The sequence below is a fragment of the Centroberyx gerrardi genome, chromosome 10, assembly GCF_048128805.1.
Source record: "Centroberyx gerrardi isolate f3 chromosome 10, fCenGer3.hap1.cur.20231027, whole genome shotgun sequence".
NCBI lineage: Eukaryota > Metazoa > Chordata > Actinopteri > Beryciformes > Berycidae > Centroberyx > Centroberyx gerrardi.
The window spans coordinates 10,025,928-10,043,114 of record NC_136006.1 but is presented as its reverse complement, the minus strand read 5'-3'; the positions used below and the strand labels follow the sequence as shown (position 1 = coordinate 10,043,114).

General features: G+C 39.6%; 2 protein-coding genes across 4 annotated transcripts in view; both read left to right on the top strand.

The window, feature by feature from the left end:
* Positions 1–1,634, top strand: part of col18a1a (collagen type XVIII alpha 1 chain a) — an 85,345-nt gene extending 83,711 nt beyond the window's left edge. For all 3 annotated transcript variants that reach the window (XM_071897806.2, XM_078286130.1, XM_078286129.1), the window contains one exon: positions 144–1,634. In XM_071897806.2, coding sequence (XP_071753907.2) covers positions 144–357 — 214 coding nt within the window. In that variant the 3' untranslated portion in view covers positions 358–1,634. The remainder of the gene's footprint in view (positions 1–143) is intronic.
* Positions 1,635–11,797: 10,163 nt separating this feature from the next.
* pcbp3 (poly(rC) binding protein 3) overlaps positions 11,798–17,187 on the top strand; it is a 70,826-nt gene continuing 65,436 nt past the window's right edge. The window contains exon 1 of the mRNA XM_078285995.1: positions 11,798–12,041. The gene's annotated coding sequence lies outside the window, so the exon portion shown is untranslated. The remainder of the gene's footprint in view (positions 12,042–17,187) is intronic.

Below are 17,187 nucleotides of genomic sequence, written 5' to 3'. Positions count from 1 at the left end.
CTTTGCAACGATTCAAGAAGGCGCAAATAAATGAAAACCAAAACAAATCCATGACCTTGACCTAGTAGGGCTTAGGCACTGGTGGAAACTTGAGGCAGCTGAAATATTCTGACTGCTTTGCTTTTTTTTTTCCTTTTCTCCAGGCCAGAGAAAATGGTCTGGCACGGTTCAAGCAGCAAGGGCCACCGGCAGACGGACAACTACTGCGAGACATGGCGGGCGGGCGACCGCGCCGTGACCGGCCTGGCATCGCCGCTGCAGAGCGGCCGGCTCTTACAGCAAAGCTCCAGCAGCTGCTCCACCTCCTATATAGTCCTCTGTATCGAGAACAGCTACATTACACACTCCAAAAAATAAATCCCGTCCAGTCTACTTTTTGGGGTTTTTTTTGGGTGGGAGAGGGGGGGTCCTAGTGAAACACAATTCTAATGTCCAAGCAGGCATGTGTTTTTATTCCCTGATGATGCGCCCTGTGAAAGCGCGGCATCCAACAAACTGGCCCTGTGGCTCTTTGCCTGACAGAGACGCTTTGCATTATCTGCTCCTCCCTTCCATAAATGCCAAAGAGACGGGTCGAACAGAAGGGTGTTGGTCCCTTTTCTCGGGGGCATTGGCACATATTTTCTCCGAGGGGCGAAACGAGAGAGGAGAAGCTAAAGGCGTTTTCAAATTGTATCCATTTTTTTAAAAATTCTGTATATTATATGTTTGTTGTTTTTGTGTTAATTTTGTTTTTGTTCATCTTTGTTTTCTTTGATGTTATCAATGTTATTACTTTTTGAACTGTTTTCAGAATTGGTATATCCATCCTTTTTTTATTTTTTTTATTTTAGGTATTGATGATTTATGTGTAATTTTCCATGTTTCAATTTCATTTAAGAATTGTGGGTTACTATGGGTTACAACAAACTTTTAAAGATTATTTTAAATTTAAAGAAGATAATAGATATTTATTTTTAAATGAAGTTATGTAAGGACATAAGATTTGATTTGGGAAAAGTTAAAAATGACAAAATGCCCTCATCCATATTGTACGCAGCACAGCACGTTTTATACCTTTCAAAAGAGATTCTGATCAAAAACTGTGCCTAATAACACTTCCATAAAGGATCATTTTACAAAATAAGTAAACAAAACTCATATAATAATGAACCGTATTGTATGTATTATGCTACAAATATGTAAATGTTACGATGGCTATGATTTCCCTCAAGTGCATTAAGGCACAGCACATGCCTTGTTTGAATGGCTTTCTTGGACACAACCAATACTTCACTGAATAATCCCACATGCTAGTTGCAAGATTCCTTGTAGCTGAAATTGAGCCTTTTGAATTTGAAGTGCACATTTTGCCTTTCACCAGAAATGTGCTCATTGTATAAAAAAAGCTATCAGTGAGTAAGCTGCAAATGGTCAGTTTGGTACTTATCTCTGTGGGAGTGACTGCTGATGGGGGAAACCAGACGTATGTTATGGAGACAGTGTTGCAGTAGCCTCATGTTGAATTTCAGAGACTAACTTGGCTGTAGTGCTACTGATGTCTTGACTGAACCTGTGGAAATCCATTTTTATAACAAAATGTGCTGTACCATTTCTCCCAGGCACTGAATAAAAGTTTTTTTTTTCATCCACAACATTGATAAGACATACATCAGTCTAATTTTTGGAGCCACATGCCACATCTTTTAATATATATTTAACTGTTGTTTCCTTTACCTAGCAGGTTGGTTCTCATTTGGAGACCTCTAATGGCAATGTCACCTTGGCATGTTTCACTCCCAGCAGCCCTGTCCACCTTAGCAGTTTTATGACCCACTCAATGGGATGTCACTGGTCGGCCTTGACTGCACCACCTTCACACAAATCAGTGTCCCCATTGGCAATGAAAGGAGCTCAAGGTCCCTTGGTCAGACAATCCGTACACCTATAAGGTCCTTCGGGCCAGTGTGGAAGTTGGACCCACACAGTAGGCCTATATCTACAATGGCCAGTGTTAAGACTACTGTCATTCTATTTTATGTGAATTAAGTCAATTGAGTTCAACAATACATTCATGATCACCATCCTTTGTGGAATAGATTTAATTTGTTGTCATGTAGTTCAGACCCTGCTCGTTTAGCAACCCATGTAGGTTAACTGGGTGATTTTATACCACCATACAACCTCTATGAGTCATAGGTATGTTCAAAAAATCTTAAGCACTCGATATACAAGCCAGCAACATTTCTTTATTTTGAGTTCATTAAACTGCTGGTGGGAGATAGATGGTGGTGTTTGGTTTTGGTAACTTTTGTTTACATTGGTGCTCAGCAGTAAATTCATGCACATTTGCATACAACCCACCTGAACTTTCCCTCAATATTGACTTTTTGGAAATGAAATTACCACGCAATGAGAATACAGTGACTATAGGCCTACAAGTAAAGTGGATTTAAAAGGAGAACTAAATTAGGTCACCATTCATTGCCAATGGCTTATGAAATCCCCTTAAATCTCTGCCTTAAAGTTGGGAGGTGTTTCAAGATATTACTTTGATTAAGAAGATTAATTTGAATTATCCTAAATTGGCCTAATTAAGTAGTTTAAAAGAAAAAGTCAACCATAAAAAAAAAAAAAACGTCGTGTGTTTCTTACCTTGAGGTGTTTATAGTGGACAGGACTCTGTACTAACTTTACATCCCTAAATTGAGCCCAATGGAGATGTTACTGCACATAATGCTGTCAAGCTAGCCGTTGTGTCACATAGTGAGTAAAGTATATCCAACGAGAAAAACAAGGTAATGACGCCATGCAGGAGAAGAATATGGTTCCTCAATACACCAGACTCAAGGTAACATAATGAAGTCTTTTATACAAACTCTGTATCAACTGTATCAACACTGCTCCATGCTATTAGCTATGATTGCTAACGGTTCAGTTGCTAACATCAACTAGCAAGCCAGATAGCCTAAAGGTATTGTGTTCTCCATAGAAGAGATGAAGACAGCTGGCAGCTAGGAAGCGAGAGCTGACATCACATTCAAATTAATTTATAATTTTTTTTAATTAATTAGGTCTATTGCATCAAATACGCGAGACTGTACAAAATCTGTACTTGTTACTGTACTTTGAAATGAATTAGGCTAGTAGCTGCATGTTTACCCTGTTCTACCTCAATATGACTGTCTTAGTGTAGCACAAATAGAGTTAGATAAACATTGAATATCAAGTATCAAAATAAATCAGTTTAAAGGTGAACTGGTTATGCTGGGATTCACCTTTCTAAAGAGGAAAGGAAAATACAGTGAGCAGAAGTAACTGCTAGCGAGGCTGAAATGTCAAAAGTATTGCTATTGTCCATAAGCAAATATCCCAGCAAATATTGCATAGGCTTGCATTTTTGATCAAGATGTTGCATTTTTACCACATAAAAATGTGGTAAAATATTTTTTAAACTCACTGCCAGAAACTTATCAGAGCACAATTGTCATCAAGCATGCCATTCTTGGATCTGGATTTTTATTTATTTTTCAGAAAAGCTTCCACAAAATCAAGTGTTTTTGCTCGCAGTAATCACAAGGAAAAATCCTGAAAGAGGGGGAATTCCACTGAAATTGAACTATGAAAAACAATTGTAGTTTAATGCAGAAAAGGAATGACTCCTTTACGGCTTGCAGAATCCTCTCTGTCTTTTTTGAATTGCTTTCTCTGCATCTTAGAATATTAGTTTTCCTGTTGCTTCTTTGTGAAGTCTTCCAACATCAGTCTTCCAACATCAGCACAGTCATTAACACATCAAGACCAGGAGAGAGAAATGCACATTTTCAGCTTTTTAAGTATCTTATCTCTGCTGCATTCTGTGTCAGGTACACCACGTGTAACAGAGATCACGCCTCTTGCATTAGCACACTTCTGATGTGACAGAAAATGGCAAAAAGCAAGACACAAAAGCCTTTTGATCCAGGATGGTGTTTCCTATTAGATCCTGTCATCCAACGAGTACGATCCAAACATCAGGTTTGAGCTTGAGATCTACAAGAGAGTATTCCAAAAACAGTCGTCCCCTCTGATTTAAATTTATAGCAGAGCTGATGTTTAACAGCTCAGGACAGCACAGGTAGTAAGATAGAAGAACTTGGCAACACTTGGTACAGATTTGGTGCAGATTTCAACCAGTAGGGGGGAGAATGACCCAGATTCCCTGTAATACACATCTAATTTCCTCTAATCATGAGATTATGACCAGGATAGATGTATTTCACAAGAGGCAACTAACACCAGAAATAATAAAAGTATAGTATTTTTGTGTAAATAACCCCTAATAATAGTTGACAATTGGCCTCAATTTTGGCAATATTTCCATGAAACACTGAAAGATGCAGAAATGCTGTGCTGAAATCTCATATAATAAAGGACAATTATTTTTTTCAAAGACCCTATGTATGATCTACTTTACTGATGGAGTTCATACATTGTAATCATTCATGTAGAAATCTTTAAGTAGCCTGTATTGCTCGATATTAGTCTTTTGTCTAGTGGAAGGTAATTAATTTTTTTCAGTCTTGTCAAGGAGGGTCATAGAAAATAATTGTTTGCTTGAGGGAGGTTCATTAAAATTTTTCTGTTCTGCCCTCTAGGCAATTGTTGTATGACCTTTGCAATTTTACCTTCTGTGCTGCTGTTCTGTTCAGCTGTGTGGATTTTTTTGGTTGACTTCCTCGTAAATAGGAAGCAGGAAGTAAAAACAGCACACTGTATCATATATCAGGCTTCAGCTAAACCAGAAGATAATCTAATCTGATGCCATCCTTTTGTTCCACCATAGAGGAGGAGGGCATTGCCTTTACTGCAAATTGAAATCTGTTATCAACCTTCCAGCCTTGGAGGAAGTTTTGGAGTAACGACACCACCAGCTGAAAGCTCAAGTATGTATTCTGCAAAAATACCAACACACACAGTATAGTGCATATAGTGCATATGACCTATTTATTGATTATTGACAACAAAATTCTGACTGTGTGCATGTACCTGAAATAGATATTCAGCCATTTATCTCAACGTAAACTGACATTGAAACTTAAGTTAATAAACAAATAATCAAATAAATAGGCAGATGTACAGTCAATGGAACAACATCATGATCTTCTGTTAAATCATTTTGACACAACACACACCTGACACATACAGTATGATTGCAGTTTTACTTGCTGAGACGAACACAGAGTTCAGGTGGCAGTTGCACTGATTCTGCAGCTCGGCCTCCTACTGCAAGTGGCAGACTTGGCTCTCCTAAGCAAGGTGTTGCTTACCCCTCCAAGGTGTCGCTTGTCCTTTTTTAGTCCTTTTTTCTGGAGGTCCGCGGCCTGTTACCAGAGTCCAGTATTATCCACTACTCTCATTTCTACTCTGACTACAGGTGGGTGGCTGCAGGAATAAATAAGCATTGCTGTGCATACGTTTAGGGGTCTAGCCTGTCTTTTTCACACTCCAATCAAACCACATGTATTTACAGCATTGCTAATGTTAGATATCTGTGACACATTAACAAGGATGCAAGCTAACCTATAATGACTGAACAGCTAGGGTTAGCTAACAAGTGCATTCATCAGTGTTGTTGGGCATTCGGCTTTGTCACATGAGGTAAAGTTACACTAATGACATACTACAGCATGTCCTAGCTTCATGCCTTTTTATCAGTTACAAAACAACAGGTTTATTTTGGTGTATTTTAGTGTAACAACTCGTACCAACGCATTTCAATGTTATGCAAAATGCATGAGCAGGTCTGATTTTAGTCTAGTGTAAACTGTTTTCTGTGTTGATTCACAGTTAATGTTGCCCATCTCCCGTCTCCAGCAGGGCAACAGTCATCTAGATCCCTCTAGATCTGCTGAGGTCGCTAAGAGACTGTAGGACTTTTATTAGGTCCTTCCTAAGCTGCAAATTGTTTTTTATTAAATATCTGTGGTAACCTTTATACGCCAGGCAATGGCCCTCATGTAAAATCACTCCTAAGACACAATATAGCATGATAAATGGCATAAAATACCAATAGACACAGTCCCTACTAATAACGTAATCAAACTATCACTCAACACATTAAACAATGTGGTTTATTGAAAATTACTTTAACCCTCTTAGGTAATTTAAATTGCCATGCCTAATCTTCAGTAACACTTACAACTCTATCATAACCTGCTACTCCACGACCCGAACCCTACTCTTGTATATTGGCTAACTTCAACACAACAACTTCAAACCAACAATGAAGATACTAGTTGACTCCTATATAAACAAATTATGTGATGGATGATGGACATCCTCTCATGCAATTAGGGCATCTCGTGGTCGGCAAAAAAAATGGTGCCTTTAAATCACTAAAACATTCAAATAAATACTCGCCACAACCTTGCCAATGCACAAAAGGTACTGTAGGCCTTCCTCATCAAACACAGCATCATGAAATAAACCGGAACCCATCCCACAAAAGCTTAATGGACTACCACCACAATTACAATTCATGCATTCAATAAATAATTCCTTACTTAGACAAATGTTTGATACATCAATATAATAAATTATGTGTTTATCGTCAAAGCCTTAAAGAGCTAGAAGAAATACAAACTCCCAGTAAAATATTATGAACATGGCACAGATTTATAAATAAAATAGTCTATATAACAAAAGTAGTCAAAACAATCTACGCAAACTTGTTACATCATCAAATCTTCTCACCTAATATTCACATCATTTCACATCAGTTATTAAAATACTTTAAGATTTTATCACACAGCCACCATCTACTTTTCATTAAAGATTATTAACAATAATCATTACATTTCACCTGCAATATAATACATGAGATGATCAATGTGTATTGTTGCTCTCTAAGCCCAACCTATTGATCTTGCCATTCAGTAGTCATTAATGTTATCCAAGGCTGTAAACAAATGACTTGTCACATCTTTCTACTCCAATCCCTTTGTCGTCTCAATAAGTGGCGTTGCTAAAAGATTAAAGGTGTTGTCCATATCCATGACTGTCATAGAAAAACGCTTTACACTTGTTCCATTATTTGCCAAGATGCTTACAGCCAGCAAGCATGTAACTAACTAGTGTTCTTTTGAGACATGGCATTTTTGTTAGTGTACACTCGTTTTCTGGATTTGCACACTACAAACTGGTCATCTGTTTCTAGTGTTCTTTACAAGGCTGTCCATGGCTGCACTTGGATACTTGCCTGTGCATAACGAACATCATCATAAAAGTTTTACTGAAGTCTGTTTTTTCCAGTTTCACTTTGTGCTAATAAACTCATGCACAAGTAGGTATTAAATATTTGAAGGCAACACCCTTACTCGCATGTCATTTGTGAATGGAGCTCGGCTCGCGTGGCTGGTTGCAGCATCTCAAGGAGGACAGAGGCCCCAAGTCGTCCATGCACCCAACCCCAAAATAAAAAAAAAGCAAACACATTACCTAAAAATAATGGGTAAATACAGTCGCTTCCCACTCAATTCCATCAAATCCACATCTGCCTCTCAACTTAAGCATCTCAACCCGCTGAGCAGCCGTACTACAGCTATAAGGCTTATATTAATTGACTGGGGGGGCTCAGTGTCGTAGCACTGTCCCTGGTTGAAAGAAAAATAACTAGCATCACAGCCCGTTTCCAATTCCTCAAGGTCCTTGGTTGAGTAAATCTTTCAAAAAAGAAAAAAAAACACATAACTTGCTGAGTGGTGTATTATCCATATAAGTCTCCTTGACTGAGTGGGGGACTGAGCGAGTGGGGGGTGGGTGGCTTGTAATAACCCACAGCTGGCTTTGCTGTGAAGTGCTATCACCACGGCTGCCTGGGGAAGGCTATATTTAGGGGCGGCTAAGTAATAACTAAGTACATCGAAATGATCCAGCGACGGTAATGATACAAGGAGGCGACAACCAGATATTGGGGGACTTAATTACGTTTGGGGCGGAAGCGAAAAGCCGTGCTTGTCAGATCTCTGGACTATGTTTATACGTCGTTGGGGGTGACTCACCGTCACATTAACCCAAATCTAACAATAATGCACTCTCAGGCTAGTTACAGAGCCTCTTCCCTTTGTTTTATGCCCTTACGCTACATCAAGGCTGGCTTATTTTTGTATAATACCAATCTCAGTGCATGTAAACCCCAAAATAATATGAAAAATTTATGGTAGGAAAAGATTAATTTCTGTAAATCGTTAGTAAATCTTGTTAAAGAGCATTTCTTAATCCATTCTCTGTCTAACTAGACCGACATGTTCTCCCATCAAATTAAAGGGTAACAAGTAGGCCTAAAACAACATTTGTGTAGTGTCTGAGGTACTGTAGGCCTACTGCAAGGCTTTCACATTTCACTGACATTTAGATAGATAATGAGTAACAATCTCCTAGTCTTTAAATCCCCTCGTGAATCTGCTGGCATTTAAGTCTTTATTTTTTTCTTCTCCTCCTTTTAAATATTTGATGAGGAGGATGTTATCTAGAGTGGATATTCCTGGCATCGTGAAGATAGGCTTTGACCACTCAATCACACCTGCACTCTTTTACATTGACCCACTATTGAAGCACAGATGCCTTTTTCTCACCTTTACAGTCAGGAATTATCAAAAGTTTATTCTTGGGCCACTTTTTGTAAAATGTATTGGAAAAACACCATCCAAAGTATCCTGTATTGCACAGATTGCACTTGTATTGTACGGATCATGTCTCAAAATGCTGACCTACTTACAATCCTTTCAATTCATTTTCTATTACTGATTGTCTTTTATATAATTGATACACAATTAAATTATCCCATCAATGCCATCTGTGCCCTAAATGTTTTACGCATGTCTGCTGGCCAGGTTATAATTTGGATATGGGCTGTATTGTAGGCGTATGCTTACGTTTTGAGTGTATAGTCAGTTTGTGTAAGGTATCATACAGAAATGTGAAAAATCTGTAGGTTTTTCAAATTGCAAAATACTGCCACAGTAGCCCAGTTTGACTCGCTTTCCAATGGAGCCATGGATGGAAATGTCACTTAGCAGTATTCTTGCTGAAACTCTGAACCAAAACCTCCCAAGTCCTCAGAAATAAAGATGTTGTTTGTGATCACATTTGACAGCAACATATCAATGATGAAATCCTAAAGGCAATATTTACTAGGCATTACACTATGCAATATTTTTGGGAAAGGTAGGACAGATAAAGAAGATGACACAGGATTTGAGTTCAGGGTGAATAGGTAGAAGTAGTGTACATTGGTTGATTCATATCGTGAGGCGGTGATACCTCCCTGACGCTGTACTTTATAATTCACCCAGGTCGGGTCTACCAGTTCGTAGCTACCTTGCATAGCTTACACAGCTCACTACCCATGGCCATCACTGCAGCTGGCTACATATTCGATGTGACATCTCCCTCCATCTTCTTATGAATTTTTTATGTGTCTTCCTCTCCCACTCACACGCAGAGGGGGCTCAGATCAGTCCCATTCTACAAAACTATGCTGCTGTAAATGACAGTGTTGTCTTTGGAATCTGTGACCCCTTCTCTCCCTGTTATTGCTATTCGTGCCATACTGATCGGCTTTGTCCAGAGACTTTGTGCTCGGTATCAGCAGCATTCACAGAATAAGTTACAATCATTGTGTTGTAAAGATGTAAACTCGTGAAACAGGAAAGATGGGGGAAAAAATCAGGACATTTGTCGCAAGTCAACAAAATAAATAACCATGAAATTATTTTTTTCTGATTGGGAGTCACACAAATATGTCCAATTTTAGATGCCATTATACACTCTGCTATGGACCATTTTCAAAACTTAGCAAACGGGATAATTTTTTTCCCATGCATCCCCTATCTGGTGATATTGATTTCAGAGGAAGACAAACTTCTGGGCTTAACTCTCCGGTAAACTGACAGTTTGATGCCACACTTGTGCTGTGCATATCCGACCATGTTATTATGCACTCAGGTATTGACAGCCCCATTGATTTTCAGGACTCCTGCGTGCCATTCTTCAAAGCGAAGTAATAATAAGATCTGTTGGCCCTAGACATACAACAGTTTGACCCCGATGGAGAAAATATCTTCTAAACTCTTAACATTGTTATTTATAAGTGTGCGGAGTGTGTAAGTGAATATTGTTTTCATTTATCCTTTTTTTCATCCCACATTTATTACTCCTCTCATTATTTAACTTACTGTCATCAGAGACTTGAGTTGTGGGGAGCCACACTTGCATTTACTGAATGTCTGTCATCTGAATCCAAAAATAAATGTAATAATCTGCAGCATTTTCATTAAAAAAAAGTCAGTTTTTCTGCTTTGTATCACTGATTGATACCATGCAATAGTGACTCAACCCTATAGCCAGTTCATGAAAGCTTTTACATTTGCTGTGCTGCACAAGAAGTGTTGCATTTTATGCAGTTGAGGAATGATCGCTTATCACCAGAGCTGTCGCCAAAATCAGGAAAAACAAGAATCTTGTGGACTATCACTTTAAAACTTTTATTCGGTACCCTTACCATGATGAAACATAAAGTTGTGACATTTTGACAAGGGGGAGCATACTATATATTTTAGAAGGGTTCCTTGAGAAACCTTTTTGAAATGTAGGGTTTTTTCACAGTAGTAACCACTTTGAATCCTGAAAGGTTCCTTGGGGAGCCTTTCTTTTTTTAGTGTAGTCAAGTTGGTGTAAAAGCTCGTGAACATCATGGAGGAACCTCCAGTTTCACAGTGTTGCTAAATCCCCAGCTGGCCGCCCTGGAGAATTCTCTCCAGCCCTAAGAAAATCTACCTTTCAGCAAGTCGCCGAGCTCTGTTTGCTGACAAAAAGAACAAGCAAAAAGTACTGCTTCTTTTCTCTGTTCTGATGTGGCATTATACCAGGTATTTTGTTCACTCCACTATGCAGAATGAAGAGGGGAATCGTGACGCACTTTTCATTCCTCAACCTGACAGTTTGCCATTGATCATTTATCAAGCTGGGCTCTTGCCAGAGCGATCGATTGAGGAGGGGAATAAAACAAGACTTCTAGAAGTGAAGCATGCTTCTTACTGAGCATATGAGGGTCAAAGTCTGATGAAATTTCACACTTTGTTCAGCTAACGTTATTCTACGCTCAGTATTGTTGATAACTGTGGGACTACGCTGAGTGTAAATTATGTGGCAGAGGGGAATTGATTATGTAGGTGTGTGAAAGCCTGTGAAAGTGAACACATGCCTGCATGTGTTATCATGCATGTGTTACCGCCTCTCTATGTGTGCGAGAGAGAAAGAAAGAGAGCAAGAGAGAGAGCATGCATGCCTTGTTGGAGCATACATCGCTAATTCTCCAACTCTAGCTGAGCTGACTAAAAGCTTTCTTTCTGTTTTGCCAGGTCTGCAGAGGAGCATGCAGGGATATTGTGCTGGGTTAAGTGGCCCAGAATCTAATCACTCTAATGTCTGTTGCGGCCCTAAATCACACTTATTGGCTGAGTGCACTGGTTGGTCTGTCCTTCAAAAGGGAAGCTTTTCATGACTCCTTCCATACTGTAATTATTCCAATTGGATATGAGCTATTGCACTTATTGGCTGGGGCAAGGCACCGGCTGCCTCCAGTCTCATTGGCTGCCTGGACACCTCTCTGCCTCCTCCCATTGGCTGCCTGGAGGAGAGTGGGAGGGGAGCTCTACCCATCCTCCCCCTGTGGCAGAGCGTGTAAATGTAAAGACTCTTTCTCTGCCTATTATCTGAGTGACTCGGGGTTTTGGTGTCTGCCTCCGAGCGCGTGTGTCTGTGTGTGTGTGTTGGAGGGGGAAAAGAGATAAAGAGAGAGAGAGAAAGGGAGGGAGAGGCAAGCGGCGTTTCTTCTCCCCCCTTTAGCCTCCCCGTCTCCCTGCTCCCTGTCACTCCGTCCTTCCTCCCCCCTCCTGGACCACCCTCCAGCCCTGCTTCGAGCCGGACCGAGCCCCCCCACCACCCGGACCGCCCCAGGACCCTTTGACTCTCCTCACTTCTCCGTCCCACCAACCACGACCTCTGTGACAGCTGAGCAGGTAAGATCTCTGCTTATTTCAGCCCACGCTGGCTGCTTTACTGTTAGAGCAAAAAGTACTCACACCAGCCGGGTTTTTTTCCCTCCCCTCTTTGAATCCTTCTTCCTCTGTCTCTTCTTGACTCAAACACTTGTAATCCCTTTATATCTCTATCTCTAGAACTCCTCTCTTTTTACTCTCTTTATTTACACTCAGGTGTCTCTCTGTTCTCTGCCCTCTCTCTCTCTCTCTCTCTCTCTCTCTCTCTCTCTCTCTCTTCCTTCAATATTTCAAGTTTTCCCTCTAGCACTTCTGTCCCTCTCAGAAAAGTGGCGTGGTTTAGGAAAGTGTGACGCCAGAGGAGATGATATCGGGGAGGTCACTGTATTTTTTCTTCTGCCTCTGATATCCCGCCCTGATATCAGCTTACCCCTCCCTCTCCATCTCACAATCTCTTCATCTTCGCTCCCCATGTCTTTTGCAATCTCATACCCTCGGGGTTTCAACGGAAGCAAATCCAGCGGGGAAAGTGAATTAAGTCTTTATTTTCAAGTCTGCCCGGGGCATAAGTTGCCAGTGACAGCATGCTGTATTTTGGTTACGGAAAATGCATCTCTAATTGATTTTTAAAAGTGTTTATGTTGGTTCGTGATGGCTATTTATAGATGCTGAAGTGCCAGGCGCACGTGCTTTGCTAGGCCACTTCCCTAATGCTAGGAGAGAACACAGGACTGTCCAGAGCCTCCAGAACGCATGACATTGCACAAAGTGTAATGACTTTACAAGGCAGCGACTTGGTTGATTGAATCAAGCAATCTTTCCAGCAGGCAGCTCCAATATTAACATGGCCCATAAAGCATTCCTGGCAACAGCAGAGGGAAAAAAAACTGCTTAGTTCTCCATCCGCACATCCTGTACTTTACCAGGAAGGGGAAGTGTAGTGTGTGTGTGTGTGTGTGTTGTTGTGTGTGTGTGTGTGTGTGAGTGAGAGAGCGAGACTGCTAGAGTGGTTTAGACATCAATACTGCCAGCCCAGAGTTTTTAAAGCCACTCTATAAAAGCTGAAAATGGGACCTCACAACAATGTCAACAACTGCTTCTCATGATGTGCAGCTTTTTTCTGTTGGGGTTAGGGTTAGACCACGGACAGATAAGGATGAAAGTCTGTGATGATTTTTTTTTCAAACACACGTTATTTACAGTTGTCAACCCAAATTCTACAACTTCTTATGTGTAAAGCTATGAGTGTGCATCATAAGTCTTCAGATAATGAAATTTGAAAACCTCACCTACAGACCTATATGGCTCTTTCTTTCTCTCAAGGATTCAAATAATTGTTAGTTATTTGCCTTTGACTATGTGGTCCATTTTCAAAACAAACATCTCACCTACCTTATTCAAGGCAACTTAATTTGTGTGTTTTCGTTATGAAAATATGTTTTGAAATCCCAAGCACTTCTCTTCACTTTGCCTCTGACGTGCAACTTTAAAAAAAAAAAAAAAGGCTTTCCCTGACAGGCAGTTTGACCTTTTGTATTTGCGATAATCATTTTCTAATTTAGACAGAAAGAGCATCTGTGGCAAAGCCTTTTGGGAATGAGAGACCTCCCAATAAGACTGTCTCGGGGGACAGCGGCTCTCACTGAAATGGTTTTATTGTGGTGGTGAGTGATGAACAACTGTATGAAAAAACTGCAGAATCCTTGAGACTTAGAAGAAATTTGACTCTTTCTTTTTGACATTTCTTTGGTTTATCTGCAGTCATGCATGGGGCTTTTGATTGCTTTTGATTGCTTCAGCATCAGTTGTTGGGATGTCAGTAGTTTTGAGGAGGCGTAAATTAGGCGAGTATATTTCTTCAAGAAACAAGCAGGTGTTTGTCTAGACCAATATCCCTCAGATGCTGATCTGGCTCAGTGCAAAACGCTAGAGCAAATTGAAAGATGCTCGCCCCCCAGCCCCCCATATCAAATTAAGCTAAAATTTTCATTGGTCATCACTGAAAGCATGTAGATAGAAGGTCTTTCAACTTTGCATCCAATTTAGACTCTATTCAAGTTAGATTGCTCCAAAGAAGATAAAAGAATGGAAGGTAAAAAACACGTCTTGTGAGTTTAACAAACAAAAAACAAACCTGTCATATTCTCTTTAGTGTCTTGTTTCGGGCAATCAGTCGTATTGTATGAAATACTGAAGGGAAGACAACTCTCTCAGCAAAGGAAAAGCACGAGACAGACATGTGCTAACCCACACTTTATACTGTATGTAGTAGTACTGTATCTCAAATTAATTTCAGCATTCTTGGAGTTTGGTGAAAAGTACGATAGATAATAAGAGTTGTGCGATATCAGTAATCTCCCCTATTTCACACCGTGTCTCACAAGTTTATATCTTCTCCTGCAGTTTCATAATTATTTTAGATTACTGTCAGTATCATGGTGCAAGTTTGGTCAAGGAGTTACAGTTTGGCTCCATAAGTATTTGCATTTGATTAAAGCATGGACCTCAGTGTACATGGAGGATCAGCGATAAAGCGCCGAAAGAAAATGGCCTTGCTTCCTTCTTCCACATGGTTAAGGCATTTTTTTGCAATTTACACAGCTCTCATCATCCCAGCTCCTCTTATGCAGCTATATTTAATGCACTTACTGCACACCAACTCTTTCAATATAAGCTCTTTTAAGAATGCATATACATAAAATCCCTTGTAGAATGGGATATTTATGAGTCTCGCTGATGCATGTGCATGCTCCTGCTTGTGCACTCGCCCGCCTTTCTGCCTCCGCTTTAAGCTGAAGTTGAGCAGCATGGGAGCTAATGCAGAGCATGAGCGCGGCTCGCGATGTCAGGCCGGTTTTACACTTTCACATCACATAATACGACAGACTTCAGTTTAGGACATTAGGTGTTAGATATTGCCATGTTGTGAAGGTTTGGGAATTAATTTGAATGAAACATGTCACATGAAGGGTTGAGTTGACAGCAAATGAAATGTGAGTAGACAGGCTTTTGTTTATGCAAATAATGTTATTGAGAGAAGATGGATCCAAACCAAGGATGACATCCGTGACTCATCAGCTGATTGCAGCCGTCTGAGTAAATCTCAAATGATTACACATCCATGTAGATGATACATACATTCTTTTACAAACTTCTTTTTTCGAAATGTATTTCTACGCGTTCCCATTTCCACCATTGACTTTTTCATTTGGCATAACCATGCTATAAAAAGATGGATCACATTTATCCAGTGCATTGAATAGCCCCCTCTTCCCTCCATCTAAGGCCAATGCTCTGCAAGCAGCTGGTCCTTTTGTGCCTTGGCCCATTCTAGCCATTCCGGATCTCATGCTGGCCTGGCTCAGGGCGCGGAGTGGGCCGGGAGTTGCCTGGGTAGGCATTGGCGCAGTGTGAAAAAGGCCACTGACATCGACTGGCTGCTGTCTCTGTGTCTGTCAAAGAGAGATGGAGGGCAAACAGACGCTGACAAAAGGGCTGTAGAGGAGTTTCTGTATTTGTTCAGTTGGGATCTGATTTTAGAGTTCATAAAATTGGAGAAAGCTGTACACTGGCTTATACTTTCTCTCAACGGGGTTCAAACAACATATTGATACAAGGCTAAAAAATTGTGGTTGGCATTTGTAATATCTTTAGTGCACATTTTTAAGCCTAAATAGGTAACACATTACAGTGGCTTTATTCCAGTGTATTATCCTATGGTAAAGTTTTGTAATTCCACAATAATACTGTGTTAATACTAAACAAAAATCTCCCTCATGCATAATATACTCAAAATGTTTTAACAATGCAATGTAAGTACAAATTATACAAATGGAGTGTACCAAAACAAGCACTTTACTGTACAAAAGGTTGATGTAGCCATGAATAATTTTGAACCTTTTGGCTACTGCCCAATATTTTATTACAATGTGTACATACCAGAACACCTCATGAAGGAAAATGGTATGGAAACACTAATAATAATATCAAATAATATCATGTGCAGTGTGACAGTATCATATCTGAGATGAATGAGAGATATCATAACAATTTCAGTAAAAACATTGAAAACATTGAAAAATATCACCATATCACTCAGCAACATTTATGTCAAGTGCTGGAACTTTTTTTGAAAGTATTTTGTAAGATATTAATATATTATGTTTTGTTCACTTTGTACTTGAATTATTTTGTTATACTCATGTAAGCATAATGTACTAGGGAGATTTTCATCATGTACTTGCAGACAATTATTGTGTTCTTAAGAGTTCAATAGTTTTCCATAGATTAATACACAGGTTAATACTCTGTAAAGGGGCCATTGTAAAGTGATACCCATGATTACATGTTTGATTTCAAAGTAAAAGTCCATATATAGTAAAAACAATTTGCCAAGTTGGACTTTCCCATGAGCAATTGTCAGATAAATTGCGGTAATCATTGACACTACGTTCTATAGACAATTTGAGCTGCTTTCTGTCTCCTTATTCATCATTCCCCCTCCTCACTTCTCTCAATGAGTGTCTTATTAATAAATTCACAGAGCATTAAACCCAAGAGCACTTAATTTGGACTAAATGAAAGCATGATGCAAATCACTGGGGCTACTTGTTTGCATCACCAACAGTAAACCACTTTGCTAGCATTAGAATGTGTCAACACAGCTAATATCAGAGGTAACTTTAGTATCTTTAATGTGTCTATAGCAAAACATCTGTTTAAGGGCAATTATTGTTTTCTGCACTTGCTTTCTCTAGCAGTTTTTAGACTTTCTGTGCATTGGCTTGAATTTTTTTATTTTTTTATTTTAGCTACTCCCAAAAAGTAAATGTTTTGTCTTTTTCTTTTTCTCCATCTCCTTTAATCTTTTACAGACATTGCTTAGCATGTCAGTTTTCATTGGGCCACAAATGACATGGTCCTCATGAATCATTCATCAATCTGGTTTTGCATGCCATGAAATGTGTAATGGGATCATCTGATTAATTACAGCCCACCTGACTTGAGGACTGTTCAGTTTATGTAACAGAAAATGTTCTAACCAAAACACCACCTGAATCACTGAACCAAGTTAAATGGCAATGCATGCTATGATATTAAAGTATTGTATTGTAAAAAAGTTATATTCTCTTTTGATCTGGGCTCAGTGTCTGGCTCCACCTCACCA